This window comes from Nyctibius grandis, chromosome 12 (genome assembly GCF_013368605.1).
Source record: "Nyctibius grandis isolate bNycGra1 chromosome 12, bNycGra1.pri, whole genome shotgun sequence".
Classification (NCBI taxonomy): domain Eukaryota; kingdom Metazoa; phylum Chordata; class Aves; order Nyctibiiformes; family Nyctibiidae; genus Nyctibius; species Nyctibius grandis.
The window spans coordinates 7,343,391-7,356,782 of record NC_090669.1 but is presented as its reverse complement, the minus strand read 5'-3'; the positions used below and the strand labels follow the sequence as shown (position 1 = coordinate 7,356,782).

The following is a 13,392-nucleotide window of genomic DNA, read 5'->3' as shown; positions in this document are numbered from 1 at the left end:
TTTTCCCTCCATTTGACAAATATTGATTTTCATTTCCTCCAAGTTTAAGTGCATTGAATGCTATTGTGACTGGTTTGTTTGCTTTTTTGTTTGTGTCCCAGCTTTATTGAGGATGCCAGCAGGAATGCATACAGCTTTGGAAAGAGTGAATTGGTTTAATAACTTCTTTAAATCCAGGAGAGAACACAGGAGCTCGGTCTACTGTTTTGTATAGGTCAAGCAAGAAAAGTGACTCTAGGCAACTATCTAATGTCAGTAAGGAGGCTGCTGAAGTAATAGCCTTGGCGTTTTAAGCTGTTACTGCTATGCTCTGTCACAACAGGACAAATTACAGAGTGTTCTTCCTCCACTTCAGTGTGAAGTTAGACATACTATCTTAAAAACGCCTTTGGAGGCATTTCAAGCTAAGCCAGTTTGGTACACTGTTGGCCCTTTAGGAGGCTTGGTTGGGAAGGTAACATCTCATGGAATTCTGGCTCAGACAAGCTGTAGCTTTATGAATTCTTTTCTGCCTCACTCACAGATACCCAGGCTCAATCTCCTTAAGCTTTGCGAACCTGCCTGGTACATTTTGGACACTTCCCTATTTTAAGGTCTTATTTACCAAGTAAGAAATCACTCTGTCTTTGCAGTGATATGAATAAAGAGTGCTTATGTGATCTATTCCACTCATTCAAATACAGGTGGGAGGGAATCTCAGTGGACAGAAATAAATATCTGGACTGAAAGAGAAAGACAGTAACACCTTAAACTGCCACAGACACTTTTACATAAACTGTCTGTGCAGCACTCAGACACTCATCAGTGCTGGAAGCCAAAATAAGTTGAGCTGACTTAAGCAGCAGGTTAAATTAGTTTAAGTGTATCAGCACCAGAGGTCTATGCTGGTATCAAGGAATCCCCGCATCTGAGCTAACTAGTGATCTAACCATCACAAACAGTCTCATCAGCAGCTCTGACACAACTTGCCAAGAGGACTCAGTACTCAGCCTAGACAAGTAAACAGACACATGAACCTTTGAAATCTATATATATAATTTGCTATTCTCTGGATCCTCTAACCAACAGAAAGACAGAAGTTCATATGAATATACATTTAGCATTGAACACTACTATCCACTTAGTTATTGTACATATGAAACAAATGTTAGCCACTATGTATTAACTGACATTTTAAAATCCCGATGAGAGGAAAACAATTTAGAATTATTCACTGCTAAAGGAAGCTCATTTTCAAAACAGGCACTACTTTGAAAAAAAATTAGCATTATTAATCTGGTTAGTCTCACTGGCTCAGCTTTTAAATTCTTCTTCATGGAAAAGATGGAGAAAAGAAAGAAAGTAGTGACCAGTGGGGTTAAATCCATGATAGTGTGCCAGACCACTCCATTTTTTGCTTTCCACGTTCAATTCTAAATACTGCTCATGTTGCACCACCTGATGCCAGGTGCTGCAGGGCTTCTGCTACACCCACCTGACATTGTGGTGCTGCATTTTTAAGACCTTTAAATAATGAAAATAGACCTTTGCACTTCAGCACTGCCCTGGTCAAGAGAGCTGTCTGTACAGATGATGCAAATGTCTGCTAATGTCCAGAGACTTCTTACTTTTGAAATGAAATAACACCAGAAGTTTCAGGGCTGATCATTCCAGTGAGGACCTTCCTTATTCGCACTGGTGATAAAGTCTAACATGGGCATGGACATGTTTTTGGTCCCCATCTAACCTGAATTTAAACCGTTTTCCAAAAGTGACAGTAACTTCTGAGAGTTAAGAGCAGCCCGCAATTTGGTTTAATTAGTTAACTGCTATAAAAAGGAAGATGACATCACTTCCTTAATCTACAGCTCTCCAGTGGGCATTCTCACAGGTATACCATATGCTCAGTCAGCTGCACAAAGATGCTGGCCCCACCCACCATGCAAAGCATTGCAAAGAATGTCTTCAACCTTTGAGTGCACATTATTTAACCAACTCCCTCAGTGCTACACAGATTTGAGGACTAAAGAAAACATCTCTTTCCTGCCCTCCTGTTCTCACTCTACTGTTTTTCTTCCTACATCATAGAGAGATTTTGCCTCTTAAGAAATTTAGACTGTGGATTCAAAAATATGTCTGAAGAAAAAACAAAGATAAAATGGAAATCAAAGGAAGAGACACACAGTAGGACAAAACTGTAATATAACTTGAGCCAGAAACTTAATTTTAATCACCACTGTCTTCATTTAGCCTGCACCCGGGGCTAAACAATATGCAGTTGTTCTATCACCCAGTGTCCCTTCCCCAACTGAGAAAGGGAATTGGGAAAAGGAGAGAGACTAGTGGGTTAAAATTTAAACAAATTTAATAAAATAAGAAAACCAATATCAATAGTAATACAAAACACACAAAATTATACTTAGCCCACAGAGTGGTGGCAAGTTGCTCCAGGGATAGCAATCGTTGAGAAGGAAGAAAAAGACAGAAGGGAGAAGAGAACAGAGCAAAAAGAGCCCCACTCATCCCCACCAAGCTTTCCCTTTTATAGTGAACCTGACATTAATGTTATAGAATACACCTGTGGGCCAGCCTGGGGCAGCTGCCATGGCTTACTGCTAATGGCCTTGGTCACCATACCACAGCTGGCCACAAACCAAAACAAAATGTAACAGAAAAGTGATTCTATAAATTTTACCCCCACAAAACCAGGACAACCACCATGCTGACACCTCATTTACCTGTAAAATATTCTAGCCACTGCATGTAGTTCAGGTCCTCCCAGTATCCCATGTCCCTGGAACTAGGAGATCTTCCCAAGGAGGAATCACCATGCACTCGCCATCTTCCAGGCATCTGCTAGGCCACTGACAGAGTGACAGAGGGACTGGTTCAGGGTAGCCATTCTGATATCAACCATAACCTGGGTGTAAAAAACAGAAATATCAAATCAGGAAACTGAACATAAACACAGCTGTCAGTAACTCTGTTCTCAGCTGAAGTTGCATACTTTCCAATTATTCCGGTTCTTTCCTGTTAATATTTTCAAGCCTCTACTCCTCCTTAGAATTTTGTCTAGAGATAGGTATTTATACAAGAGACTGTATTGTACGTGAAAACTTTAAGTCGTTATATTTCAACTCAGCAATTAAGAGACATACTGCTTCTGGCTTGTATAAATAACTGTACCCACTTATTTGCAAAACACCATTTTAATTTCTGTCAACTCATATTCATGAGAGAAGGAAACCAAACAGAAAATGTTATATCTATTTAAAAAAAAAAAAAAAACAAAAAAAAAACAGATATAAAACTGGAGAAGTACTGAAGACTGGCAGGGAGACAGCAAAAAAGAACTGTCACGCTACAAAGTCACACCTTCTCCTGCCGGGTAAAACTGGCCTCCTGCAAAGATGCAACCAGGTAGCTTGTCAAACCGAGCAGCAACTGTTGCATTTTGATGGTCAGCAAATATGCTTTCCAAAGCACGGTTGGAGAGATTTGTTGACTGCTGTAGCAGGGAGGGCTTGCAACCCGTCCCTAAGTCTCAAACCACAACCCAGCCCAGGAAGAAACACCGAAATTCATCCGACTTTTCCCTGAGAGAAGGGTTTAGGATTTGGTCGTCATCAGCACACGAAATAATCCAGGCAATTTGCTGCTCTCCCCTTCCCTTCCCACCCCTGCCTCACCAATAGAGAAACCTGCCCATCCGATGTGCTGCTCTGACTCCCCTTTCTCCCCACTCTGTTGGTATAGTGCGTCCTTTTGATCAGCTCTCCACGCCCTTTTCAGCTTTTCATTCTGTCTGCCCCGCTACATCTCCCCGATGTGCCCCACGGAAGTGAAGTGACCACCCCCCGAGCCGCTCGGTGGCCGGGGGACCGCGGCCAGGCGGACGGCGCGTCCCCAGCTCCTCTCTCTCAGCCGCCGCCACGTCCCCGCTTCCTCTCCTCCCTACGGCATTCGGGGAACCCCCCAAGTTCATGGGCCGTCTGCTACCAAAAACGCCCGGCGGGCGGGGCAGCCCCGCGGCGTGCTCAGCCGCCTCGGGCCGGGCGCCTCCGGCCGCCCCGCCGCGGGCTCTTCCCAAGCGGGGAAGTTTCTCACGCTAGTAGCCCAATTTTTAAATAAATCACGTCTATTTCTGAGTGAAGAGAAATACTCGGGCTGATTAAATGAATGCGCTGAACGATCGTTGGCGCTTAGAAGAAAAAAAAAAAAAACCAACAAAAAACACCCCACTGTGCTTTTATTTTAATGGATGATAAAGTTGTGATAGGCAAGAAGGAGAGGGGAAAAAAACAAAAGACGGGGGAAGAAAACTTTGTTGCTAATGTGAAAAATGCGGCCGCGCAAACAAAACTGTAAAGAAAAAAAAAAATCTATTCTTGAATAAGGATTAATTCAACGTCTGTGAATAGGAAATCCTGCGCTGGGTAATTGCAGCGAGGTAGCGCGGCGCCCAGCTGCGAGGCGACGCGGGCACCTTTGTGCGCCTGCCAGAGGAGAGCTCTGGGGAGAGGTAACTTCCCCCGGTCCCCACGGTCTGGTGTCAAGTAACGGGAAATTTAACATTCCGCATTTCCAGAGCAAATTATTCCCCCCCTTCACCAGCAGCTCGCAGGCGGAGGCCGGCCGGGCGCTGCCTGACGGGGAGGGGAGCCCCGAGTCGACCCTAACCCCGCAGCCCGCGGGGCACGGCGTCAGCGCCCTCGGGGGACGTCCCTGGCTTCCACAGCGAGCCGGGCCGCTGTGAGAGGGAGCGAAAAGGCCCTCTGCAAAGCGAGGATAACAGCCCAGGCACCCTCCGCCGAGCCCGGCGCAGCGGGAGGCACAGGATAGGGGAACGGTCACTTCCTCCCCCCCAGCACCCACCTTGGCAGACGGTAGCGAGGGAAGCACAAACCGACACGGCAGCAACAACCCGGCTGGGGAGGGCAGCGCGCTGGCTTATTAGGGGAACCTCCGCCCAGCTGGGCTCAATATTTGCAATCAGGCGGCCGGCCGGGGGAAAGGGTGTCCCGAGGAGCCTCGCCCGCCGCAGACCCCCTCCCCGGGGCGGGCTTCCGGCGGCCTCAGGGAAATGCTGCTGAAAGGCTGGGGGAGAAAAGGGTCTGTCGCCTCCCGCGGGGCGCACCTGACCGTGGGTGAGGGAACGCAGCCCCTCGGCACTACCCGCGCCGCGACCCTCTGCGCTCCCGCGGCATCCCCTCAGCGCGGCGGGGAAGTTACCTCAGCCGCCCCCAACGGCCGCTCGAGCGCGCGAGCTGCCCGCGCCTCACCCCTCAGCGCGCGGGCAGCGCGGGCTGTCCTCGCGGGGCGGGCGGGCTCCGCCTGAGGGGCCAGGGCGTCCAGCAGCCGGGGGATCCCCCGCACCCTTCAATGCTAGAAAGAAAACCGCTAACATTTTTTTTTCTGAAAAACGCCAAGCGCGTACGGTACCCAGCGGCAGGGAGCGTCCGGGAGCCCGGGGAGCCTCGCGAGTGCGGGGCCCGACTGCCCCGGGCGCGGCTTCCCCGGCCGGGACGGGCCTCTGCCCGTTCCCTGGCACGGCCGAAACGTCCTCAGCACCCAAAGACTTCTCTTTAACGTGAGAAGAGGTTCCGAAGGCCGGAGTTGAAACCACTAATGAAACTCAAGCCGCGTGAAGGAAACCCTCCCCGCGCACCGGGGTCTGCTACCCCTTCCTTGCTTTTCTGTTGCACAAATCTAAACTCTGTTTAAAAGGAGAATTAGTATTTCATTGATAAAATCATCAAAATCCGTTTAATTTACCTTTTTCTGACACCAAAAGGTGACTTGAAATTCTTAAATATTCACATTGTACACTAGAGCCAGCTGGCTTGTCAACGTTAACAAAAATGCGTATCACGTATCAGATGAATCATCACATTCGAACAGGAAAAAGTTCCAAAGACATGAAGTCCAAGAGGTATTCAGACTACAGCGTTAATGCTTTACTAAGGATTCATAATCATATGAAGAGTAAAAGTCCTCAAGAAAAGTATTTCTCACCCCAGCTTTTCAGGGTTGAATCCTCTATGATGCCCAATTTACAACTCAAGCTACTAAGGGGAAGAGCAAAACAATTACTTCTTGTTTAAAAAGGCAAGCAACTCCCTCCCCCCCACTGATATTAAAGAAAATCCCATAACACACAATACCCGAATTTTAGAATTGTAAAAAAATATATCTATATTCACATGAACATAAAATTGGTTATTCCTGTTAGTTTTTTTGAAGGCATAATTTGAAGGCAGCCAAACTGATTTTCATAAATCATACTGTGAGGAGATAAAACTCTACTGGGTGAAAATATTGGGCTGAATTTCTGTTTCCACAAACTCCCATTGAGGTTAACGATCATTGCAGGTGCATAAGGGAAGCCAAATCATGTGCAAGGCCAAAGCAATTTTTTTTTTTTTTTTACAATCAAGTTATAAACCCCATATAATATATGGAGGCTTGCAAGTGGACATCTTAACACAGGTATAGCAACCTAAGCTCCCCACAACATACAATCTTATAGAATAAAATTAATATCAAATATAAAGCATTTGAACCAAATCAAGCCTTATATGTGATAAATTATTTCCTTCAAAGGAAACTTACCTAGGCTCAATAAGGTCTTTGCTAGCAGCATTTTTTTTTAATAAAGAAATTAAAAATGCCAAAATATCTACAATTTTATGAGAAGGAGGAGTTGAATAGTTAAGGAGAAATTTCCCACTATTAGGGGGTATGAAAAATATACTAGCAATTAATATGCAATACATATATGTATACCCATACTTACAAATATAAACACACACATACAAACTGGACAGTTCATGTTAACCAAGGGAAAGGCTAAATAATACAAAGTGATTACTAAATACAGGTACACTTTAAAAACACAGAGACAGCAAATTTTATCTGTTGCAAAAATGTATTTGATTACTCGAGTAAAATTACAGTATCTCTGCTGTTAGTAAGTATTAAATGTTAAAGAAACTGGACCTCTTTTCCTTTCAACTTTCGGAGAAAGTGCATGTAACAGTCCAAGATTCCCCCTGCCCCCCTCAATACCTAATACAAAATAAGCAAACACTATACTTGTTCCCTTGGTCAAGGAGTAGGGCTTGGTCTTGTAAGGAACATATGTACATTTTAATGAAAGTGATGTCTTATTGTATATACAGGAGCATCTACAGTTGTCCACGGAAGTTGTTCAAGATGCCATACTTAGCAGCATTGTGAAAGTCCAGCACATTTTCTATAATGAATATACCTACAAGGCAAAATGTTACGTCTCAGTTTCAACTACCAAAACAACACTTTAGTATCTTCTCTAATAATCTGCGTGCTTATTACTGTACAGAAACGTATTAACATTTAAGACGACTCAAGTAAAAAGCACAATACAAATAACAGTTCAAAACGGAAAATGTTAAACCTACAAAAAATTAAAGCAGTTTTAATTTTATAATAAAAATCAAAAACTGAGCTGTGTAAAGGACCCACACTGTTCAGTCTATCTCCTTTCAGTCCTTTTCTTAGTTCTGTTTGGAAAAATTAAACGTGTTTGCTGATAAAATTTCCAGCAGGATCAAAGTGTACATTTATATACAGATTTTTATTAGAGATCTAACGCGTCACTGAGGTGTCGCATCAATACCAAAGTTCATGTTAAACTGGATATAGAAAATAAGTTAATGCCAGAATAAGATCACCTAGCAGAACAGACTTGCAACTGCCATAAATGTTACAGCAAGTTTACAGCACTCTAGTCGATTAGTATTTAGTTCAAAATACAGGAGACCAAAGTTAATGCTTGCATTTGTTTGCAAAGCAAGGTTATATCACTAATAAATAAGCTCTCTTAGAACTCTAGAAGTAGAACATGGTATAAAAGAAAGTCTTTGTAATGTAGCCTGCAGCTTGAGAAAAGCAACCCTAGGTTGCACTATTTGCAGGAATGTTATTTATGGAGTTTTTTCTAATTTGTTACAATTTCTTTGTTGTCTTCCACGAAACGCGTAAAACGGAAGTTTGTCCCATTTTCATTGCTTGCCATTTTCTCCAGACCAGCTAGAGGTGTGTTGGGTTCTGAATTCTGGAGCTTCTCCAGGCTTCCCGTCAAGCCACTGATGGGAGAGCTGCCACCATTGCCCAGGCCCCCCGGTGCCGGAGGGATGCCGCCATTCTGGATGACGGAGATCTCGTTGGTCTTCATGGCCAAGCCATTGGAGAGTGCTGCTGCGTACTGGTTCCAGAAGCTGGAGGGGTCTCCATTCCCTGACCGTGCAGCCAAATCCTTCTGAAACATTTCTGGGAACTTTACAGGATTGCCTCCCAGAAATGTCATGGGGCCATCTACGGAAAGTCGTCTGCCTCGTCTTGCAGGAGTACTGTTCCACATGTGAGTGCCCATGTGAACCTGAAAAGAAAGAAAGGAAGAAACAAACAAACAAAGAATAGGGGTTGACAGGGATTTCAAACTTGTTTTGATCTCAAAGAAGGCTGCAGTTCATGAACACGTCCAGTCTTGTTACATAATGAATGGCACTAAAGGTAGTGGATGCAGGGCTCCATTTCCCATCTGGAATAATAAATAAACTTTTTCTGGATTAGCCCATCACCACTACCCAGAATACCCCGTTTTCCTGCTGAATAATGCATTGCTTGTTACTCTTTTTTTTTTTTTTATTACATGTATTTAGTTTATAATGACTTCATGTTATTCCATCAATTGCAGATAGGTGCTTTCAGGGCTAGAATTGCTATGTCCACTTTCATTGCAATGGTAAGTATTGTATTTGACACCCTTTACCCTATAAACGTCCTTTTCAGACAGGCAGAAAGTATCCTTTACTGATTGCTCATCGGAGAGCCTCGTGTATAGACAGAATGGCCTGAAAGTAATTATTCATCTCACATTACTGGCACCAACCTCTAGAGAAATACTCTGTCAACAGAAAAATGTACACAGTAAAGTGCTCAACTGGTGTTCTAAAACTTAAGTATATTTGCTTTTTCAAACACATATCAGTAGGAAATGTTAGTTATATAATCAATTAAAGTAATGCCCATTAGTTCCAGAATTATGTTAATAGTTTTTTTAAACAGTCATCATCTTGCGTGATAGTTATGAAAAACAGCACATCCAAGAGCCTTTCACTTCTTGAAGAGGCGTGTGAGTTACAGAACACTTTTCTCTCTTAACTAATACTCCTTACCATCATTTGGCTGTTCCGTTTCATACTCTGCATAGTCTCTGCTGGTAGATGAATTTTAATTAAGCATCAAAAACCACTCACGCTTCAGACCGGCTGCCAACACGAGCACTCAACAAGATGCCATCTAGGTCTACCAGAGCTGACTAAACACACCATTTGTCACACCACAGACACCAAAGGTACCACTGCTTGCAACATTAAGAGATGAAAAAATTTAAAACCCCCAGCAAGGAGAAAATTAAACCTAAGAACAGCAAGAGGAAAAAGTACCTTCAGATTGCCTTTTGTTGTGAATGCTCTTCCACATATAGTGCAGGCAAAAGGTTTCTCACCAGTGTGTGTCCTTTCGTGGATCTGCAGAGCACTGGAGGAAGAAAATGTTTTCCCACATGTGTTGCAGTAGTGCTGTTTGGGGGTTCTTCTGGGGAGAGCGGGAAGCAAGACAGGGGACGTGGCAGAGGAGGACAGCGGCCCCGAAGCAACTAGACCAGAGGGTGCCTCTTTGCTATCCTGAGGAGAGCTGTGCACAAAGCCATTAACCTCAGTCTTTATGAGCGATGACAGTGAATTAGCAGGCATAACCGAGGAGTTCTGATTAGGGCCGATACTGGAATTGGGCTCAAAAAGTTGTGATGGTAGATCTCGCATTTGATGTGTCAACATATGCTGCTTCAAATTACCCTTTGTGGAAAAGCCACGATTGCAAACTGTGCAAATAAATGGTCTCTCTTTGGTATGACTTCTGTAATGAATGTCCAAGGCACTCTGACAAGCAAATGTTTTGCCACAAATGTCACATGCAGTGTTTTTAAATTTACCTCTATCTCTGAAAGGAAAGAGCATACTCAGAGACTCTTCTTTAATCATTTTATCAGTGTTACTAGATGTCAAGTCCAAAGCACCACTGTTAGCAGGGGTTGGAGACAAACCATTGGCAAACTCACTTGGTAAAGCTCTTACTGCTTTCTCTTCAATACTTGGTGACTTGTGGTAATCATTAGTGCTGTTGGATGGGGACAAGGCCTGCATGGAAGAGGTAGACTCTGAGACAGCAGGGCTTCCAGCACTTTGGCTTTCCATATCACCACCGACAGATGACGAATCGTTAGTCAAAACGTCCCCTTCCACTGACCCATTTTCAACTGACTTTAAGCTTGCCTGAAGTTGTTCAGCAAGTCCTGCATTGATCATCTTCATCTGGTTTTCCAAAGCAGCAATACTTGACATTTCCAGAGGCAAAGGGGAAGAAGACAAGCTGTCCTGTGATGCATCTGCAGATTTAGGTGTATCTGGCACGCTGCTGTCAGGACAGTCTTCCATGTTCTCATCTGAGAAGTTGTCTATATCATCAAAATTCTTATCATCAAAAGATCCCGTATCTGATTCCATTGACTCAGGATAGTTTTCTGTCACTGGGGTGTTGGGGATCTGCCCTCCCATGTGCATTCGGATATGCTGCTGTAGCACAACGGCGTTGGTGAATTTTTTCTGGCAGATTGGGCATGAATGTTGTACTCTCAGCGGGGGCATGGCACGGTGGACACTGTAATGAGTCTTTAAGTTGCCTTTAGTAGTGAAAGCGCGACCACAGATTTTACATTTAAACGGCCTCTCACCAGTATGTGTGCGATAATGCATTTTCAGGGCACTCTGGCAACTGAGAACTCGGTGGCAAATGATACACTCGTTAGGATCAGATGCCTTTTTGTCAATGTTTTCTACCAGTTGCTGCAATTTTGATGTTTCAGATGCTGGCGTTGAATCCAACAGTCCTCCAAATGGAAACTTTGCCTTAAATTGCTCTGACATTAGAGGCATCAATGGATTTGTAAAAGTGGCAACACCGCTGGAGCCCGAGTCTGCTGCCGGTGAGCTCATGGTGCCACTCTTGTTAGTGATGGCGCTTGTGTTTTGAGGGTTTTCTTCCATTTTGCCATTTGAGGTAGGCAAAGCACCAGCCTCTACCTCATCAGAAAGTCCATTGGAAATTTTTGATGTGGGATCAGCTGTTCCCAAGTCACTCTTGACAGAGCAGGGAGGGCTAGCGGAAGGATGGCTAATGGGAATTGGCTGAGGCTCCTCAGTTTTGATGAATGGGGTCAAGCTTGGAATCGTCGGTGGGAGTGGTAGGCCAACAGAAGTCGTTAGGGTGGAGAGGACTGGCTTGCTGTCCAGCCAGCTTGTGACAGGCTTCTCTGGCGGTATAGACATCCCATAAGGAATACCCGTGCTTGTAGGAATATTGTCCAAATGCTCTGGCACCGGGTATGGATTCATTTGAATATGAGGGTATTTTTCTTTATGACGCTGAAAGTGGACTTTTAAGTTTCCCTTTGTGGAGAACCTGTTTCCACATATGTTGCATTTAAATGGCCTCTCGCCAGTGTGAGAACGTAAATGAATCTGCAAGGCACTGTCACTCCCAAACACTTTAGCACAGAACCTGCATTTATGCTTAAAGAATGCCTCATCTGAATTACTTTTTGCTTCAAAAGCAGTTACATTTGGTGGCTTGCTTTTTCTTTGCTGTGCCAAGGCAGTCAAGGAGTTTAAATCCTCTGCAGGTGTTCCAATACTGGACAAGGGACTGGAGAACACAGAGTTACTAGGGGTGGGCTGAGGTAGAAGTGGATTAGATGCAGGACTTAATAAACTGCTTATTGCAAAAGCTGGTGAAGATGATGCTGATACTGGTGGGTTGCTTAGCTGTGAGCCACCAATACTCGAAGCCACTTTTTCTGAGGACGGTGTTGTAACTGCTGCTGCCAATATGTTAATATTTGGAGAAGAGCCACTACTGGATGGAATTAGAGTGTTGCCAGGGTTGCTCTGAGGTAGCTGTATAGGGGGTAGCTGTTTCACACCACTGATGCTGGCAGATTGACTAGCAAGGCTTTGTGCTAATCCAGCTGCTGCAGCCAGCTGCTGGGATAAATGGGAACTTAATGTGGACAAGGGGTTGGCAGATGTTCGTAAAGTACCTTGAGAGGGGCTAGAAGATGTTGGCATGTCTGTATTTTGGGAAGCCAACAATAATATTTGGTGACGAATTTGTTCAATCAGTTGCAACTGATGGATCTGCTGCTGCTGTAACGCCAACAGTTGCTCCATCAGGGCAGGTACAGCAAGCTTACTGTTCGATGCACCATTACATCTCGCCTCCTGTGAGAACTGTGCTACTGCCACTTTAGTACTCTGAAGGTTTTCAATTATTACATTACTATTTATCACTGAAAAGTTGCCTAACGTTGTCAGATCCCCTATGTGAGGTAGAGAGGTTGTTACAGCTGAGGTACCCATTGTGGAGCTGTTACTGCTTGTAATACTATTGTTGACACTCTTGGAACTGCTACTGCTATTGTTAATGCTGGAAGCCTCCACATCCATGGATTCTTCCCTGTCAAGTTTGTTATGCTCTGAAAGGTCACTGCAGTCTACTTGATCTGTGTTATTAACTGTGTCATTCATCTGTTCATCAGGATTATCAGAAGGGGAACTAGGAGGGAAGGTTTCAGAAGGAGAAGCTGGATTTTCATTCACAATTAAAACTAATTGATTTTTAGTACAATTCTTCTTGTGTTGCAGGAGATCTGATAATTCAAAGAACTCGGCACAGCACCTGCCACAGACATGGGCGTCCTTGTTCTTAGTGGTTCGATTTGCTTGACCCTTTTCTGTGTCTCCTAAAACATCAAAAGATGATGGATTAGGAACCAAACACCAATACAAAAAAAATCTGCAGGACATTTTATTTAAAAGTACTGGTTTTAACTACCACTCTAAAATAGACTAAGATTGTACATGAAAATAGATCAATATTTCTACTTCACAAAAATAAGTCAAAAGCAACATTTAAAACTGTACAAGGGAGTTTTATCAATCCGTGTGTCTTAGATGATCATTTGCTTCAGATAATCCATCAAAATATAAAATACTATGAACTGAAGGCATTGGAGCATAATGAAATTCCATAGCAAAGTATTGATTTCCAATAATTCATACTGCTTATTGTCTAGTTGTCCACTGAGTGCAAATCAGCCATTTGAAGGACTCATTAGACTCTCACATTCCTGTCAACCTTGTTCATTTTCAACTGATTCAAAGATATCTGTGACAGTTGCCCCATCACTAAACTAATTTGTAGTCATTCGACGTCCCAATCAGTTGTTGACAAGAAAAAAAAAGTATGTATTAC

At 43.8% G+C, this 13,392-nt stretch overlaps 1 protein-coding gene across 2 annotated transcripts in view; it reads right to left on the bottom strand.

The window, feature by feature from the left end:
- Positions 1-7,957: 7,957 nt before the first annotated feature.
- The window catches only part of SALL1 (spalt like transcription factor 1), a 13,564-nt gene continuing 8,129 nt past the window's right edge, over positions 7,958-13,392 (bottom strand). For both annotated transcript variants that reach the window (XM_068411400.1, XM_068411399.1), the window contains exons 2-3: positions 9,468-12,880; positions 7,958-8,398 (exon numbers count right to left, since the gene is read on the bottom strand). In XM_068411400.1, the coding sequence (XP_068267501.1) occupies positions 7,958-8,398; positions 9,468-12,880 (3,854 nt within the window). The remainder of the gene's footprint in view (positions 8,399-9,467; positions 12,881-13,392) is intronic.